General features: G+C 38.0%; 1 protein-coding gene across 5 annotated transcripts in view; it reads left to right on the top strand.

Annotated features, from left to right (window-relative positions):
• The window catches only part of LOC129372266 (kazrin-like), a 157,613-nt gene that overhangs the window by 44,684 nt on the left and 92,940 nt on the right, over positions 1 to 19,989 (top strand). For all 5 annotated transcript variants that reach the window (XR_008607237.1, XR_008607238.1, XM_055049424.1 and 2 more), the window contains exon 4: positions 8,912 to 9,101. Coding sequence is in view for 3 of the 5 variants with exons in the window: in XM_055049424.1 (XP_054905399.1) it covers positions 8,912 to 9,101 (190 nt within the window). In the remaining 2 variants the exon portion in view is untranslated. The remainder of the gene's footprint in view (positions 1 to 8,911; positions 9,102 to 19,989) is intronic.

The raw sequence follows: 19,989 nt of genomic DNA, 5'->3' as shown, positions 1-19,989 counted from the left end.
GCAAATCAGTTTTGTGTCCAAGATTAGACCTGTGCTTTCGCATGGCAGAAGACTTACACTTGGTTTTATGGTGAGACCCCAGAAATGTCCTTTTTTCCCCTTCCATCAGCATCATCCTCACACCTTCAATGGCCACATGAAGGCAGCAGAATGGGCACAGGAGCTTAGTGTGAATGGAACTAGAGATTACAGAAAATTGGTGAGGACAGGATAAGGATAAAAGTTATTCTACTTGCACAGTTTCCTACAGCAAACCTCGCCCTCTTGTCAGACAGCATGAGAGACCATATCAGTATGTGGAAACTCATTGGCTTTACCCGCGTATATCCATGTATCTTATTTCTCACCTGAGAGTACACGCAGTGCTGCTGGTGCCAAGAACAGCAAACACATCAGTATCCATTCTCCAGGAGCTTGTTTGTCACCCGAAACATGCTGCTCATCTTAATGAACTGATTGTAATTGCAGATACTGGGCTTGAACTTGCTCAGAAAGGCAAAAACAAAAGCGTTACAATAATTTACACTGGATTGAGAAAGGATTTACTGGTCTATGTTTCTCTGCAGTTTGCTTTGAGGCATTCTTTCAAATATTAGCACACACTCAGCTTGGAGAAGTCCAGAATTTGATTCCAGTATTTTGAAGCTCCAGATAATTATGACAAAAACAAAAACAAAGAAAAAAACATGTCCATTTCCAGAATTAAGTCGTAAATATCCTGTATTATATTACTTCTTCTTTTGTTCCTTTTCTCCTTTGTCTACATTGTCACAGTTTTCATTCTTCCTGAATACCTTGTGGTCGGCCTTCCTTAGTCCCTACTTCTTCCCCTTTGTACCTTTTCTTTTTAATTTATTTTGTTCTTTTCTTGAGTATTTTCTTCCTTCCTCTCTTCCCTCTTTCCTCCCCACCCTTTCTGTTCTTTATACCTTCTTATCTTACTTCCCTCTGTGTTACTCTTTATTTTTTTCCATCTTTCTTTTCCTTTATTTCTGTCCCTCCATGCCAAGTGAGCCCCAAGTGAATATAAAATTCATGCTAAGGACTGTTTGCAAATTTCTTACTGAAAGTCATAGGATTTGAGTTTGCATCTAAAATTCTGTCCATGGACAAAATAACAAGCAAATGTACATCAGCATTATTAATACAAAGCACAATTTGAATTAGAATTCTGGATCAAATGTCACTTTATTGTTTTGGGTCAAGAATCATCAATTAGTCTGATGTAGCAGTTTTCGAGATCTTTTTTTTTTATGTGCAAATTTTATTCGATGTCCTGGAGGTAATTTCTCATCCTCATAAGAACCCAATTAAATGTGGAATGCAGAAAAAAGATCAATAATCCCTTCATTACTACCTAGGAATGTGCCTGGGCTCACTGCCCTGCTCAATTAGAAATCAGCAACATTTTTTTTTTTTCTGCCTCAAATACTTTGGCAGCCAAAATGATCAGTTTGCATGGAGATCATTTTCGGTAGATTAATTGTGTAATAAGAGCCTTACCATATAGACTTATGTGTGAGGTTATGTTCATTTAAACAAAAATGTTTTTCATCTTTTTCTCTGTCATTGGATGTAAGAAACAAACCACGAGCTTGTAGAGCTACTTATTCTATTTCTGTTAGTAATAATCACTGTGTGTTTTTCACATAATTTCTCATGTAGAATCTTTTCTTATGAACATACAGAACATTATATAATATAATTTAATCCTCTAGGATTTAAACTGCTCCCAGAATGGTCTCTGTCCTTCTCCCAAGCCGGTTTCTATCATTCACTTCAGATATTTTCACCTGAAAATCAATATATCATTACAGTATAAATATAATTCTGCACATTTTATAAGACTCCTGTCTGTTTATTGGCCTTCTCTTTAGAGAGAACCTATGAGTCTTTTTGTGTCATACAGAAACGTGCTTTTTCTCCCTCGACGCAGAAATATAATTGTGTGCTGTAAGACCGAGATCATTTGTTTCCTCTTCTATTGAAGAATTATTGTTTGTGTCCATGCATTTAATAAGAAAACAGAACAGAGCAACATGTGATTATTTTCCGTCTGACTGAAAACATTCTTTGCAGTTGTCTGACTCTGATTGTTTTCCTTCTCAAACCAAGTTACGTGTTGTGAATATGTTGAACTCTGTTTGTGCACAGAGTAACAGTGAGGACATCTGAATGAATATTGATTGCTCAATCACTCATTCATGTTAATTTTTTAAAAAATGTGTTCAAATAAAAGTAGTTTTACTAATTTAAGTTATAGCACAAAAAGGCCTTCCTGAACAATAACATAAATGTCTTATCAAAATCAATTAGTGGTAGCAGCAGTGTTAATACTTTTATTACGTATTCTATTAAGAGTTATAATCCTTCTTGGTGTTTTTACATGCAACATTTAGTAATTAATGAATCTTATAACTTCATTTGTTGTACTGTTAGGAGGGGGAAAAAAGAAACTTACTGACTTGCTTCACTACAGTCATTGTTTCTGATTGTCCGTTCAAGTATAAAAAGACTCTTGGCAGATGACAGTTTAAGAAATCTGATGAGTTGGTAAAAACTTTAGCAGACAAACCGTTTCATTGAGGTTGTCGTAAATGCCCAGGCTAGTTAGCATGACCATCTTTGACATTAAGTTATTTCTCCATTATCTCAGCTGCAGCATTTACACAAATGTGATTGACAGCGCTGAGACACTCCTCATGGCTCTGATTGCTTGTCTCTGCATTTTTGCAGATAGTTGAAGAACCACTTCTGCCAATGGCAATTTAAAAAAATATGTAAACATATATTTTTTTGAAGTTACATTCTTTCGCTTAATTTGATTTTAAAGTGTAATCATTAAAACTTGCAACAGTGTCATCCCGGATGGTATTTTTTGCTTTTATGATATTTTTTCATTTTCTGACATTTGTTCCAGGGCTAAAAGTGATGAAATAGTTGGAAAATAAAACCATGTTTTCTGGTAGTATGACTTAAAATATTAATCAGGATGGCTGTTTTGTTTTCCTCTCTGTTCATCATATCAGAAATGGATAAACAGTCTCTACAAGCTGTTCTCAACCTTTCACTTTCTTTGTTTTGTCTCACTTCCAACATGCTTCTTGCTTCTAATGTGGGATATTTTTGAGTATGAAAAGTTCTTTCTTCCTATTGGAAGTACAACTAGAGATCACCTGGTAGATGTGTTGAGGCTTGGCGGCAACAATGTGCCCCAAAATCAGAGAATTACTAACCAGCAGACATGTTTTTTTTTTTCATTTTATTTTTTAAGCCATTTTCTTTTGCTAGAAAACTGGCACTGGATTGTGCTAAAGTCTTTCTATGGAAAAATATGCACCGTGCAACAAATTGTTTATAAATTTTGTTTTGACTTCTATATTGTCAGCATGTAGATCTCTGTTTGGATTTTACTTGTGGAATTTAAAACTCAGTAACAGGAACCAGGACGGCTGAGCCTTTCTCTCAGCTATGATCCAAACATAGATAATATTGTTAAAAATCCTTGCATCCTTTCAAAGTTCTTCTAATTTTACGTGACTATTTACTTACTTCTATTTCAGCTCAAACACATTTGAAAGTAAATGGGAAAAGTATTTGTGAAATTATTATTTATTAGGCAACGCTTCTGCAAAAATGTTCCAACTAATCCCAAATGGGAGCCTTTTAAGGCATGGTAGAGTTTAGTAAACATCAGGGTTGATTATTCCTGGGAAGGTTCACCACTATTCAGTGGTTTATCAATTTGAAGATCATAGCTTTCACTGGGGTTTTAAGTCCTTTTTCTGCAAGCCAGGATACCTAAAACTGGAATATTAAATTAGACCAATACAAACAATATTAAGTATAACAAGTGAAGACAAAAGAAGTTTGAAAAGTGGGACTAAAAAAGGTTCATAAATGCACAATTAAAGCATTTAATTGTCTAGTCTGGAATTTCTTCTTATAGCTACATAGATGGCATTAAATATTTTTGATATCAGTTAAATGCATATCTCTACTTAAATAAAACCAGTTAGAAAAACAAACTTTAGTTTAATTCAAAAAATAACTTCCTTTTAAAGTTCTTTAAATAGGTTTGTAAGAATTCCCAGTGACAACACAGAGGGTTTCCTTTCACATTTTTTGGCTGTTCTTATAAATTCTTATCTGTTCCTGGAGGAAACAGGATGTACCCTTTTACCCAAGGACTTGCACAACATTGTTGCGAAAGCAAAAAGTCTTTGAATACGTGAACTCGGTTTGGAAAATATTTTTCTACATTTTCTTTTTTTTATTACAACAAATTACTACAGCATTTCCCTCTGATTTCCATGTTTATGTGTGTATTATTTTTGGTGCGTGGTTTCATCTGAATGAGACAATCTGTCAAGATTGCCTTGGTAGAAATTCAACACAGAGCTCAGCAATAAAAACTCAAACTCCTTTTTTTCCCCCCATTAAACTTTTTACTCTTACTTCTAAGGGTCAAAAATACAAAGTGTTCACATTCGCAGGGCTCTGCATTATAACATCTTTCCCACCTTGCTGGCTGGCCTCAGCAGATGCTCTCAGTGAGCAGGTGATTTTGGTGCAGACCGTGAACTCTGCAATGCAGAGGCAGTCTGAATGACTTAACACAAATTGTTGTGTAGGTATCATTAAGCTCGATATAAACATCCCCCAACACTGAGACCTAGAATCTGAACTCACTGCACACTGAAGGAGACTTTTAGATATCTGAAACATAATGAAAAATTTTTTTTTAACTTGAATTTTTTCTGTGAGTTATAGTTGCTATAATATTTGAAGAATATAAGCACCTGAAATTTTATGTTGTTTAAGCTTATTACATGGTGTTTTTTGATTGGCTGTTATATAATTAGTATGTAAGGCATTTGCTGATTGTAGAAGTCTGCCAGTCCAGGAGTCTTTAGACCATCACCATCTAATGGTGATGGGTTTTATTTTTGTAAGCAAACATAACTGCTGCAATCTAGACTTATTTCTTGAAGAAATGTGAAGTGCACGAAAACAGAGTTGTCCTTTCTTAGATCCCAAGTGAACGGTTTTGACTGCTTCTTACAGCCAGATTAATATTGTTGAACGGTTTTGGAAAGAGCAAGTTAGCAGTTCCTCTCTACTTGCTCTTCATTTACACATATATGGTGGTTGTAATTAATTAAGCCTCTCAAAGTGGCAACTGAAGCTGTCATATTGATCTGAGATGATAAAGCGTGAACACTTTCTCATGTTTTATAAATGAAAGTGAGAAAGCCTTTTTTTTAAAATCCAGGTCAGTGGTTGTTTTAAAACCATTTACATTCGAATTTTAAAGTACCCTCTTTTTTTGGTGCTTCCTTTAAGTATTGAGAGTTTAAGTTTTATTATCCCAAACCAATTTAGGCTTGAATGTTTTTTGAAAACCTTGTTTTGGGTTAAAAAAACAAAGGAATTTTACTTTTGCATTTGCATTTGGTTAAAATAGGCTGAATGGCAACAGATGCTCTGTTTATATGTTGCTGCTTTGCTCCAGGAACTGAAATCATTGTATTTCAGATCCAGGCAACAAACACAAAGCCAGTGTAAAGTGTTCTTGGTGGTTTATTCCTTAGCAACATAATCCCACAGCTGTAAGTGCACAATTGAGATCAGCCATGCAGAAAAAGTGTTGCACACAGACTTAAGTACAATAACTTTCTTTAGCGACTTTTAGTTAAATCAGGGAACTTTGCTGGAAAAGACATGCCATATGCCCCCTCGGCTGCACGACAATGAAGAATGGTTGCACGCTGATTCCACTCCCGACTTTCACCATTCATATGCTAATCGAAAGCCCCCAGCACACCCCCTAATTACTTATCCTTCATGTCCTGATTCACTTCATTGATCAGCAGACACATTCAAGACCTCAGAAAAGGAACCTTTCTTCAAAGGTCCACTTATATGCTAAACACAAAGAAACAGATTTCAACACACATCCACAGGAATGAGGCGCAGCTCTCCACCTGAGTCAAATCAAATAAGTTTTTAATCATCTTTTACTTTGCGTGGAAATGATAGGAGATACAGTATTTATCATAATTAGTTGAAGGGGTGTTCATATACAAGATAAAGTATGGTTCAGGGTTCAGCTTCATTTAGACTTAAAGTCCACTTGTCTGGTTTGAAAAGTTTGCGAAGCATTTTTTTTCAAAAGTGAACCAAAATCCAATTCTTTCATACGCAACATTTTGGACAAAACCTTGTGACACAGTGACATATTTCTATGATGAATAAAGAAGACAAGCAACGTATTGGTAGATTATACAAACAACTTCAATGTAATTCAGAGGAATTTTACATGAGCGTCAAACACAAAAAGTGCTTACTTATGCAGTGGAGCAGAAACTAAAAGGAAAGATGCTTTACATTTCAAGTTTTGATAGTTAAAAAAATGAAATTTATATGTATATACTCCCTTTATTCTGTTACCTTTAAATAAAACCCAATAAAGATAACCACCCTCTTAAGGGACGTAATTAATGTGTTAGAAAAGCTCATTATGAGGATCGAGTTATGCAGACTAGGTACTTCAAATGGTTGTGTTTACAAAAAGTTTACCTCATGAACATTATTAGTCCTTTAATGTAAGAAAATGTAAGGTATGTTGCCCCCCCCCTCCTGTCTGCATGGATGTGTCCGTCATCCCGTGTGACCGGTGTATCACACACAGCACCGGGGTCCTCTATAAATAACGTGATGTTCACTTACAGAGTGAAATGGGTGGGGGATGTCTAGGCAGATGGATGAAGTGTTGCGAGCATGTTTGTGTTGTTCCCATCTTCTTTGCTTACTTACTGCTCTTGGTGGCCCATTAACTTTTATATGAGACAATTCAATTGTGTGGAGTGCAGTCTCTGACCTTCAGGCGCACAGTCACATTCACAGAGCGCCTCAGGCTACAGTAATAATTTCTGGGAGCACGCAGCAGTCACCCGCTCTTCCAGCTTAAGCAGCATGGTGGCTAACCTCCACTCACCACATGGCAGGACGGGTTACCCAGCTGCACCGCTGAGTGATTGTGCATGTTTTGGCAACTTAATGTCAGATTAAAGCTTAATACTGACTTGGGTTGTCACTTGGTAATTTTTCCCCTGAGGCCTGCAGATGGATCACTTGGAGTAACATTTTAGCTCTGATATGTTTATCAGCTTGTGTGTTGGCTAGAGCTAATAAACTGTCAGTGGGTCTGTCGGTGTAAAACAACATTTTGAGGCTTAAGTGGAAAAAATATCCTGAGGTGGAAAGAAGCATTTGGCTCCTTCGTTCATGATGGAAAACCTGATCCCACATTCTGGTGAGTTAGTTTAAATATAATGGTGTTCTTAAAATATACATACAGTTGAAGACAAACATAATATAATTTTTGCTTTGGGATCTGTGCAAACATACACCCTAGATGGTGAGTCTTTGGATGAACTGAAAAAAAAAATGAGACAGTGTGAGACATTTTAGAGGTATAGGTCTGACGATCCGATGGTGGCGGATAAACTGTAAGTTGTTTTTCAGCCACTATTAAGCAACACATACTCAAAACCTTGACCTTCCACCTACCTCCAATTGCTTGTTTTTTTGACCAAGAGTTGCATATTTCTGCAGGGGGCAAATGCATCACTGGGAACAGGTTGAGGAGCTTCACAGATAATCTCCCATAGCATGACATAGCGACAGTTATAGCAAATATGTGTAAAATATATATTTTTATAAATGTCACATACTGCAGCTTTAAAGTGTCCAAAGTCTGTCTCGTGTGTTTCTCTTTTCAAGTGAAATGCAGCAAAAAAAAAAAAAAAAAAAAAAAAAAAAAAAACTGACACCATCTGCACAGCAGTGAACCAGTTTTGAAACTACTTCTTTTTATAACTCTCTCAAAAAATAAATGTAGAATGTCAAAACTAAAGCATTTACTTGTATATCTGGATCTCATAATATTTGCGTTGACTTATTTCAACAAAGCTACGTGATAACTGGATAGGTCCTCATGAAACGAGCACATACTTTGACTTTGTAATGTAAATACACTTCATTTTATTACCAACAATAAAGCCTCATAAAACAGCTTTGAGAGAAACCTGTACACACATGCATTTAAAAATACAATGTCTTATGCTGAGTTAAATATTCCTTAGTTTCAGCAGAACATTAAAAATGTATTTGTGACATTGCGATACAACCTTCAACTTTTATTGTTTTTTTTTCTCGTCACAACTGCTTCTTTGTCAAAACTAATAATTTCCTTCCTTTTGTTTATGAGGCCACCGCAGGAGGTCCATGCTGTATACTCAGACAAAGAGGAAAGCTGCGGTACTTTATTGCAGATTGGATTATAGAACCTCACCGTGAATCGTTTTAGTGCAAAACACAAACCTTTATCACTATCTCCTAAAACCAGCTGCGCTGAGGAGCCCTGACTTCCGTGCATTTCCATGGAATAGGCGACACTCCCCCTCTAACTTTCTCTCCAAATGGTACAGTCCATTTAAAAAACGTTCTTGTCATCTTTCAATGCTCTGTGTCCTTTCAACAGTCAGCTGCGGGGTGCACATTTCACTGGGGCAGTGCTGGCTCTCGGCTCTCTGGCACACACACACACACGCAAGCGCACACGCTGCTACGGAGCTCTCAGAAACGCGCACACGCACGCAGGCATGCTTTCACTCTGACACACACACCATCTCCGCTGAAACGTATACTCCCTCCTGCAAACACACATTTCCCCTGAACCAGATGCGTCTCTTAAACTGGAAAGGACACACAGCTCAGAGGATATAAGTTTGTGTTTTCATGAGCAGAAAAGAGTGAGAGGACTGAGAGAAGGATTTTATGCCCTGTCAGGAAATGGTCAACTTGTCGGCATGACACCGTGTTTGGATTCCCCTCTGTCCCCCAGGCAAAAATCCTGAAAATGATGGATGACAACAAGCAGCTGGCCCAGCGCATCGATGGGGCCATTCAGTCGGCCAGCCAGGAGGTGACCAACCTGCGGTCCGAGCTGAGCGCCACCAGCCGCAGACTTGCTGAGCTCGGGGCGACGGACTCCTCCGCCAGCATGCTGGAGACCGTGCAGCACAACCACAACGGTAAGAGAGCCACTCTGGGCGCGCAGCGTGCCTGAGTCGTGTGCTGAGAGATGGCAAGAATGTGGAGAAGAGTGAGTGCCCTCCAGACCCAGCTTGCAAAGTGTCACCACTCGTGAGGAAAGTGCTTCTTTTAGAATCAGAGAGCGGCTGGTTTGAGCAAGATTGGGAGAGAGGCTTCTGTTTGACTCGTGTCCGCTCTCAGGTCTCCCAAAATCCATTCTGGTGTTGTATAATTAACCCCTTGAACTTTTGAAGGTGGATAGAGGTTGGGGTGTGTGTGGCGCACTTGTGTCTAGGCAGAGTGGGTAAAGTTACAACCTCTTTCTACTCTGTGTGCTACTTCTCCCTTGGCTGGACAGATGATCTGCGTCTTTTGAGAAAAGGAAAGAGGGCTGGATTTGGGGTTGCTGTGGGTTACTGTTACCAAGCCGCTTGAATGGCTGCCCAGTCCGTCCTCTTCATATGTGTGCAGGCTGCAGCTGCTTTGTCCCGTTTTTTAATTTATATACTTACTCTGACATCTATATGGGTAACAGATGTTAGTAAGAGTTTCTTCATTGATGCGTGATTGCTTTCGTCCCCACAGCATGTGGGGAAATGGGTTTTACAGCTCCTTTAAACTTCTACCACCACACACACACACACACACACACATACGCAACTCCTGCTGTTTCCATAGCAGTCAGCTGGTACAGTGAACCCAGGGATCGGATATGGTCCGTCCGCCTTGGCTCTGCTGTGAAATAACATCTCCCTCCGACACTTCCGAGATCAAGCTCTCTTAACAGACCTGGGGTATTTCCTTCCCTACATGTGAACACAGTTGGTTAACTTTCCGTTTTTGCTGTCAGTGAGTTTCTCAGTCCTCTGGTGACCCCTGGTTTGTTTTTTTTTAAATTAGGGAAATTGTGAACGCTGGTCATCTTACTCAGCTGATTCGGAGGCAGTTTTGAGTGGTGTCAGCTCTGTTTTCAGTGCCTTTGTCTCTGCTTTGTGTGCTGTGTATCATCCCTTGAACACTGATGCACATCCACATTCCTGCTGTTTCCATAGCAGTGTGCATGCGTGTGCGCGCGTGTGTGTCAATGCAAGGGATGATAAGAATTCCTCTGGGAGGGTTTGATCACTGATGTCACCGTCTATTGTTTCTGCTCGCTGGCTCAACTGAAATGATGCTTGAGATGAGAATATTATGATGTGATCTATGAGAGTATTTATGAACATTCACGTTTCTAATTCATAGAGTTGTTATTTGTTGGTTCTTGCCTTTGTTTGACCTCTTTGTCCTGAATATCTTCTGTTGTCCCTAGTCAATAACTCCTTTATTTGTTCTACTTCACACCCACTTCTTGCAATTTGCTCTCAACCCCCATTCTCTTCCAGCAGCTCCGTAAAGCTTTGGGTGTATAGCGTAAACAACTGGGGATAGGAGTATAAGGTAATTTATCACAAGTGGCTGTGTTGGAAAAGGAGGTGTGTGGTTAGGGTCGATGGTTCATTGCACAGCCGGTAAAACCGAAAATCCCAAGAGAAGGTGGGTTGGGGGCGAACTCTGTCCCTTCCTTATACGCAGCACTAACATTTCCAGCAAATCAGCTGACCTTAATTGCATTCTTACTGCCTATGGGGTTTCCATTTGCATGTTACATTCGTCTCAGTGTTTGGCAGAAAGGGACTTATTCAGGAATGTGCTTTTGATGGTGTGCAGATAATCTTATTCATTATCTAAATAAGATTATGAATTATTACCTTTTATAAAGGTAATAAAAAGGAACTTATTATTACCTTTATTTTATATAACAATACTTTCAATTTGACAACATTTCACATCAGGACATGTTCCTTTCAGTACAAAGTATTTTGATAAATATGAGCCTTTGGTAAATAACAGCTAATGTGCACCTATTATTATATTTTTTTTACTTTCCCAGGGCTCCCTTTTACACATTTTCCATGTCACTTGGGTTTGAAACTTGCAACTGGCCAATGGTCATGTTCATTTTCATGACCAAAATTAGGAAAGTGAGCTGTTGCATTTTCATTTATCTAGCATGAGCAGGAAATCAGGAGAAATGCTACGTGAGGGCAGTAGTTTGGACATCTAACAAATGGACAGTCGAAGATTTTACAAGCCCACTGGGTAACTCACCATGGTGGCAAATGTCTGTTTGAAGACTGAAGATAAAAGTCATTTCTGTTCTGTTTCTGACCATCGTTATTGCTCTGATGAGCACAGGCATGCTTTGGGACATGCCTATCAAAAAAACAACAACAAAATACAATTTTTATGTATTATATTAATGATGAACTTATTATTACCTTTGTTTTATATAACAAATCCTTGTTTTACATGCGGGGGTTTACCTTTCTGACTTTAATGTGCAGCTCTCATAGGATCCTTATTTCATTTAATTATGACCATGCTATAGCTTTCGTACAGGAAGATTCACATACATGTGTATTATACCTATTCTTAGGCCAATAATAAATATAATACATGTACACAGAAGAGGTTGAGGGGAATTCGGTGCTGCCTCAATGACTTCAATTTCTATTTCTTCAGGTTCTGTGGCTGCACAAATATTAACCCAATCAATATTAATCAGGTTTGCCACCACGCTTCACTGTCAGTGTGAAGCGTTTGAGCTGTTCTGCTTTGTTTACCATTTGTAAAACATTGCATTGCACATTAATAAGTCGCCTAGCCCAAACTATGTCTTTCGCTGGTGTTTATCTTTATTTAAATAAGCAAATACGAAGTATTATGTGAAAACACCCTGAACCTTTGAAATAAGTGGATGCACCATCTCTTGTTTCAACATGTTCCAACCGGAAGCATCTATCTTGAAAAAGCGGTTTTATGACCACCCATCAGTCGGAACGAGACTTTATGCGGTGAAGTTGTTCTCCACCTGGTGTGTGGCAAAATCTATTGGCACTTCACAGTGGGAGTGGGACAATGAATCCTTGCCTCCTTCTGTGAGAACCAAGCCATTCTAAATATGAGGTGCATAAATGTACTATCTCTTTTAAAGTATTCTTGCCGAGAAACAGAAATCCATGGAGTGTCTTGAATTTTACACTGACTTTCTGAAGTCTAAAGTGATATGGCATCTCAGTGATATGACTGTGGCCTCTTGTTACACTTTCATTTTTGAGTTAAGATGTTTTTAAAAATCAGAAAAGCTCAGAGTTAACATTGACAATGCTACCATCAAAGAGAAAATGGTTTTGGATTTGTAATCTTTTAAAGTAGATCATGTAACAAAAATACAATATTCTCAAAACATACGTAGTTGTAACACAATTTTCATTTTTTTGACATTCATTTTTGTTCCATTTATACTCCGATTAACAAATTTTTGTTAGTTTTACAAAAACATAATGTCTGGAGTGAGCTCCAGTCTGCTATTAGTATTTCAGTTCATGGTGAGTCTCACTCTAATTGGACCTTAACTATGTTGTGTCCACGAGAAATGAAACGCTCTATTTGCAACCTTAAGAAGAGAAAATCAGTTTACATTAAAATGTGAACTTTGCTTCAATCATTCCTTTATTTGTTTCAAAATGTAGCAGGCTTGTTTAAACTCTCACTTGCAAACTTCTGGTGGTCAACTTTTGGGAGAAACCTCTATTTTATGGCAATGTACTGGAGTTGCACTTAGAAATCAACCCATTGAACTAAATGGTGATGAACTAATAGAAAACCAAAGATCTGAAACATCTTCTCTATCAGTGTCCCTGCCATGTGTAAACCCTTAACAGGTCACACTGACATCAACGTAAATCAGTGTAGATGTTGTGCCTGAGGGTAGAAGACTTAGAAATCTTTTGAATAGGCAAGGACATTTTATTTGTGTGACACATTTCTAGAAGCGAGGCATTTTATAGTGGTTTACACGATTAAAACAACTATGAAGTTTTAAATTTTATTTGATCACTAATGTTTGTATGTGTTTGCAATGCTTCAGTTCGACGCTATGAAGTTTACCAGAAATTGCCTTCAGTGTAAACAATCAGAGGCTATACGAGTCCTTGGACACTTTGTTCTGTATATGGATCAATAGCATTGAAAAATAAGTATAATTGAAGTCAGACATGGCACCTATATGGAACAAAAACATGACAACATCTATTTAACCAAGTTATTCATTCCTTTAACTTTCTCCCAGTTTATTTGTTGAAAATGGTTTTCAGTTGGATGCTCAAACAATGAAGTTTTGATGACTGGCTCGACTCCACCAAAGCCTCAGGCAGAAATGTTGTTTTCATTTATGGTCAAGTTGGAATCCTGTCAGAGTCTCTGTAGGTTCACTCAAGTGTAGAAGATTCTCCAAGCACAGTTTAGAGCTTTTTTGATGAATTTTATCTCCCCTTGTCACTTGTCTCCTCTACCAGGTGTAGGTTTGGCTCTGCATTACCTTTATCTCCCTTAGTAGTGCTGTCTTTCTTTCTGCTTTTTTTTTCTTTTCTGCCCTTTTCTGTTAATGCATTAAGACAAAAAAAAAAAAAAAAAAAAACGCCTGCTGTGTGACTAAAAACAAAGAAACAAAAAAGTGGAATGTGTAACAGTCATAACAGCCTGTGGTGAATTACCCCAAAACCGTGAAAGTGGCATCAAATCCCATTAATGTTTTTGTCACTGGAAATGGCTCCCTATTTGTCTGCTGCATGGAGATGAGAAACTTAATGACTTGTGTGAGGAAAAAATGATAGTGCTCCTCAGGTTTTATGTTTATGATACATTTTATTGTCATTTATTTTACAGAGTCACCCAACAGATGGTTACTCATCAAAGTAGTGCCCAAAAGTGCAACAAACATTGGACTTGCCGCAACTGCCTTTGGCAAGCATAATTTTGGTCATCTTCTTGAATCAAGTGCTGTGACTTTCTGAATTGACTCAAAAAGACTTTTACACCCAACTGAGGTTTTATATCAAAGGGAATGATACAAGTCATTAAGATTATTACTCCTGAAACCTGAGCATGTTGCTGGAGGTTGTAATTTTTTTATTTTTTTTTATAAAGACATGTCAGTATCATGTCTTGGTGGTATTTGGAAGCCTGGTGGACTTCATGAAAAATGGTATTTGGAGGAAATAACATTGTGCTGAACTATTGAAGCAGTATCTCAAAACAACATGCTGGACGTTAAACTTGGCAACAAGCTTTACCTTAGTTTTTCTTATAGCATGAATTGAGGACAACAAGTCAATGTTTTCAACTGGTCAACAGGAATTCCTTATCTTTGTCCAATAGAAAATTTGTGGGCAGAGCTACAAAGGTACTTGTGGGCAAGTTGGCCTACAAACTTCAATCAACGATGAATGGGCCAAAAATCCCAACAAATTGTTCTGATATGCTTTTGAAAGGATACCCAAAAACATTTAAGGGAATTTGATTTAGTTTCTAAATAAAATAAAGTAAAAATTTCCCCATATTGATTCTTATATCTCTGACATCTAGCAAAAACAAATAAGTTTGGTAGTTTTGTCTGACTTAAAACATTTAACATACTGAATTTGAATGTTCAACAGTGTTCTTAGATATCTGGTTTCTGGTGTATAATTGATGATTTGAGTACCATAAGTTTGAGGGGTTTTCAGGTTATGTAAATTTAGATTGGCCTTCATCCTTTAGTCCTCTCATCCTGTAAAGTAAAGCTAGCACCAGCACACAGCAGCAGATGGCTGTACCATGTGTCCTCAGTTGTAGGTGACATTGCTTGTATTCAAATGCCATGAAGTGCAAATGCTGAGCTGTGTTTTACAAAACTCTGGGCAGAGGGTGTGGAGAGACAAAGTGTAAAAGAAATGTCATTTTTTTCACAGTTTGCAAGATCCTTGCATCTGTGGACTAAGAATTCAGAAACAGCTAATTAAAATGTTAATTATTTGATAGAACGGTGCAGTTGTGGGTGATGGTAGTTGGTGAAGGTCATTATGTTTTCACTGCATCCATTGCTACATGTAGAGTTGTGTAGACAATATAATCAAGTACTTGGTTTATTTATACACCACAGTGTCCAGATTAGACATGTTTGCATGGACATGTTCTTCCATACAAAATAGGTGGCAAAATAGGTGGCAACACATAAAAATGTGTTGCTGCCACAAATACTGGGATCTGATCATGGGAGCTGTAGGTAGTTGAATGTATTTTGGGATGAAATGCAAAGAAAGTGACCCCGTTGGCGAATCTCCACTTTTAGCTCATAGGTTTGTGTTGTAGTCCTGAAATACAACCCATATTGTAGAATATGAAGAAACTGTAAGCCTGTCAGACATAAAGCCCCCACAGTGGGTTTGGAATGATGCGATGTGACAACCAGGTGGGTGGTTGTATTGGGGAAATGCTGTGGGTATATCTAAAATTCAATCTCCAATCATTCATTATGCTGTAACGTTGTAGCCTGTTGTAGCAGTGGTGAGGTGAGAGGTACGAGGCAAAATTTACCTGCATTATTACTGCCTTTTTTTTTATCTGTGTGTGTATGTGTGTGTGTGTTTGTGTGTGTGTGTGTGTATGCATGATCATTGTAAAAAAACTAAGTCTATGCAAGAATTGGGAGCTTTATCAATTGATTATGTTATTGCGCAACAAATACAATTTGATATTTTTTCATAATTTTTAATAGAGTCATCTGAAAAAATTTAATTGGTGTAACACAAACACAAAAGATAAACACATAAAAATAAAAAGTGTACTAATATAAAGTGCTATATCTAATCCGCAGTTCAGCACTTCAAAGGCACTGTCACTCTGTTTCCTATCTTGCCATTTCTTCTGGCATATTACAAGTATCTTGTGACTTGGATCAGAACACAAAGAATTAAATGAGATTTTGTGAAACTCAAAGCGCTGTCCTGTCTTTGAAGTGTGTGTGTCGCCTCTGATGCCCTCCTGTTCTGAATAGTAGCTGTGTGGGAATAAGGGTGTAGAATCCACAGTGGTTCTGTTGCTTTAATACAGCTGACTGTGAATTACATTTCAGTACTTTACTAGAGCTTCCAATTTGTCAGATAATTAATTCAAAAACAAAGCAAGCCATCAGATCCAGCATTCAGCACAACTAGTGAGTAAATCTCTATATGGAAACAACAAAGTAGACATTATGTATTGTAATTATTGGGTCATTTGGGGAATATCTCAATGGTGGTTGATTGTGTAACACGGCGCCCCAATCATGTAGTGTAGCTGGGTTTGCCATGGCAACCTGATTTATTTGATCAGATTTTGCATGTGATTATGTCCAAAGCACAGAAGGGGCCAATTAATGTTTCCCCTCTGCTGCCCGCTCCACCACAAGAACTGTAACATAAATCAATGTAAATTTTACCATCTGTGTCAACCAATGAGGGACTCAGATTTTTGTGATGAAACGAGTCGCAACGACACCAACATGTCCATACTAAGGGTGGCAGCAAATACATAGCAAACCATTGGTCATGAGGAGCAGAAGAAGAAAAACAACCATGATGTATGTTAAGAAATATGGGAAGATTATCCTGTTTGGTAAAGGTATCCTTCATGTATCTCAAGGGAGTAAAAAATGCTTGGTGAGAAAATTTGTCTTTTTCTTCTGAGTAAACAATTCATAAATTATCACCTCATCTGAGTGGAACTTTGTCTAAGAGCAAGCAGCTCATGTTCAAAGATGCAGAGACACCGGAGAAATATTTTCTCACGCCATCATGTCTTCCAAGAGGGAAAACATTTATTTAATTGGACATGTCTTCCAAATCCAATTAAATAAAAGGCAGATATGCAGTAGTTTCATCGGGGTATTAGTCTGAGACAGTCTGGAGATTCTGCGTTAATTGTTGCAGTCCTGTTGTCTTGATGGCAGCAGTTCAAAAAGTTGATAGAGAGGGTGTGAGGCATACCCCATGTAGCTGAGTAATATGTGGACATTATTGGAGTAATAGCAATTCACTGTCAAACATTCTCATTTTTAAGGATATACCGTCAAAGACTGAGAGATGAATACACTACTGTCAAAGACTGAAATAAATGTCGATGTTGCTTGTTAGACATTTTAATGCAGGCCAGTGTTGTCCTTTTTAAGAGCCCTTCTGACCAAGTCTGTCATTACTTCTGTGCTTTTGAGTCTGAAAATGCAACAGCATTCTCATCACAATAGGATGAGATTATTTTGGGTCTAGGTAGGTCAGATGAGAATTACTTCCCCTCTTTGTTCAGTCGTTGTCCTTCCCATGAGCATTTTCAGACATACGGGCTGGTCTTGGGTCAGATATCTTCTTGCGCACGTCCCACTGCAGCCGATTAGAAGCTGACAAATAGAGTGGAATCTCGGATCAGTGATTCTGTAAAGCCTCTACTCATGTGTCAAACTGCCTCCACCAGCTCAGATGGACCTTTCCAGGGAGATGTGCATTTGTTTCCAAGTGTTGGGGAGATTCTGCTTTGAAATTACTACATTGCTCAGGGAAAAGGGCTTAGATTTCTATGTTCCTGTCCCAAAGCAAATGACATCCAATGTTCACAGACAAGCATAAGTGGGAGTGAAGATGTTCACATGCAAAGCTGGTACTGAAATACTTATCTGGATATTAAGCGCTCCCATTCACCTCTTACTTTGTACTTGGTACCGTGCTTCTGAGTGCTTACGTAATTTCCCCAATATATATAAATACATCTGGTGTTTATAGGAGCTTATTGTTAAGGTAAACTAAACATTGTGCTGATGCCAATATGGAATCTGACTTTTCTTAAAGAGACAATTTCATTTTTTCAGACTTCTCGAAAGTAAGGTTTTGCTAAAAATGGTATAACCTGTAAATATGGTACTATGCAACTCTCTGACCTTTGACATGTTAAAACAGTTCTCAGTGTCAGTAGTTCATGTAATTGGTCATTTGAAGCATTTTAGCCTCTTGCTTACATTTACTCAGAAGGTTTTTGTAGATCATGATCCAAAATAATACTATGCTAATTTGAGACATATACACTGAAGTGTTTTCGGCTCATGTAAGTATGAAAAAGTCATGCTGTCCATAAAATAGCATTCGCTTGAACTATTGTTGTCTTGAACACTGTTGTAATCTTTTATTTGATCTGAATTAACAGTTTAAGCTTTGGTCCTTCCAGTATGCTTGTCTTGGAGAACCAGAGGTCTACAAATGCAAATGCATTTGCAAATCTATACTAAGTCAGGCATAATCACAATGCCCTCTTTAATTTTTTTGTTCCATGTTTTTTTTGTTGTTGTAATAATCATGTCAAAAGTCTATTCAGATGCATTCTGTGCCTCTACTTGTCTTGGTTAGTTCGTCAAATCTAGTGATTGTTAATAAGAATGATCGTCCTGCCTCCCATCATCCATATATGAGCGTGCAGACTGCCCAGCCAGCTGGTGCCTGCCGGGCTGGAGAGGCAGACCGGGGAGCTGCTCATGACACAGTGGTGGCAGGTGGGCCCCACCATCAGGTATCGCTATGCCTAGGGGCACAGACGGACCTCGTCAGGGCTGGGGGAAGGTGCGAGGGGGCTGTGTGTGGTGGAAAAGAGAAGGCAGGATTGTGAACCGTGTTTATGCCACCACTGACAAATTGGATAAAGTTTACAGATGAAAGGAGGGGCAGTGGCAGTGCCAGAGTGAGGCTGACACCAGCAGAGGAATGGAGAGCAGATGTGTGTTTCATCACAGGCCTGGCATCACTCTAAAGAACAGGAAATTCTGCTGTACAAATATTTACACAATTTAAGTTACAGATGTAATAAAGTCTTGGAGAACGGCGTGCCGTTCCAGCTGTATGCAAGATATGATACATGTTGGCTGTTTCACACCAAAGAATTCCTCTCGCTAATTTATCTCATCGGTAGAGTTTGTGCTATTAATTCAGACTGACTGAAGTGATGTTTTTTAGTTACATGACCTGCATTATAATCTGTATTCTACCACAAATGCAGTGTAATATTTTACATTTTAAAATAAATCTGTGTATGAAGGTTGTTAATTTTTCATTTTTATTATCTTCCCATTATGTGAGGCTTTTGCAACAAATGTATGTAGTAGAGTGATTTATATTATTTTGTAAACTGCACATACCATAAAACCAGTTTATTTTATATGTAAAAAAAAACATTAAGTCTCAGTGAGGATAATAAAGTTGTGATATCAAGTAGATGAAAATGAAATGAAATGAAAAGGAAGTAAAACTCAAAAAGTAAATAATGGATCAAATGAAAAAACAAAATACTTATTAAATTAAATCTGTTCTGTATATTGTGCGAGACCTTCAAATTCAGACTTTCAAAAATCTTTTATTTCATCAAAATTTAAACAATTACAGAATAAGTTTTTGTCATAATCTAATCTTCACTAAGGGTTGCTGGGCTGCACTTATCAGTATTCGCTCATTTGAGATACAGGTTTGTGCTGACTGTATCAACACCAGAACTACACAATATTAGTTTGATGTGATGTGACTTTTATTTTTTTGTTTGAATTAAAAAAAATAATAATAATAAAGTTTATGATCTGAGTCTTTATCATTATGATTGGGCCATCAAAATGTATTTGTAAGACAAAATAAAATATCTGGAATTATTTAGTTCAGCTAAATGTGATTTTGACCACACGTGTAAACAGATGGTGGTTCCGGTTTGCGGCAGAAGTTGCGCCCATAAATAACACAGAGCCTCATGGGAGCTACGAATAAGGTGGATAAAGAGGACACGCCATACAGAACAGTAAAGGCTTTGGTCTCTCCTAACCTCACTTGAAGTCTGACATATGTATATACGTATTCCACTCATTGATCTGCCCCATTATTTTATTTTATGGTATTGATCTGGACAATGTGTCTGCTCTGAAGCTTGGTGTAGTGCAGTTTAATGGTCTGCCCAGGTTGGTTTGGAAAG

This window comes from Poeciliopsis prolifica, unplaced genomic scaffold (assembly GCF_027474105.1).
Source record: "Poeciliopsis prolifica strain line A6 unplaced genomic scaffold, Auburn_PproV2 SCAFFOLD029, whole genome shotgun sequence".
Taxonomy (NCBI): domain Eukaryota; kingdom Metazoa; phylum Chordata; class Actinopteri; order Cyprinodontiformes; family Poeciliidae; genus Poeciliopsis; species Poeciliopsis prolifica.
Note: the sequence above shows the minus strand (reverse complement) of the source record. Positions and strands in the feature narration are given on the sequence as shown.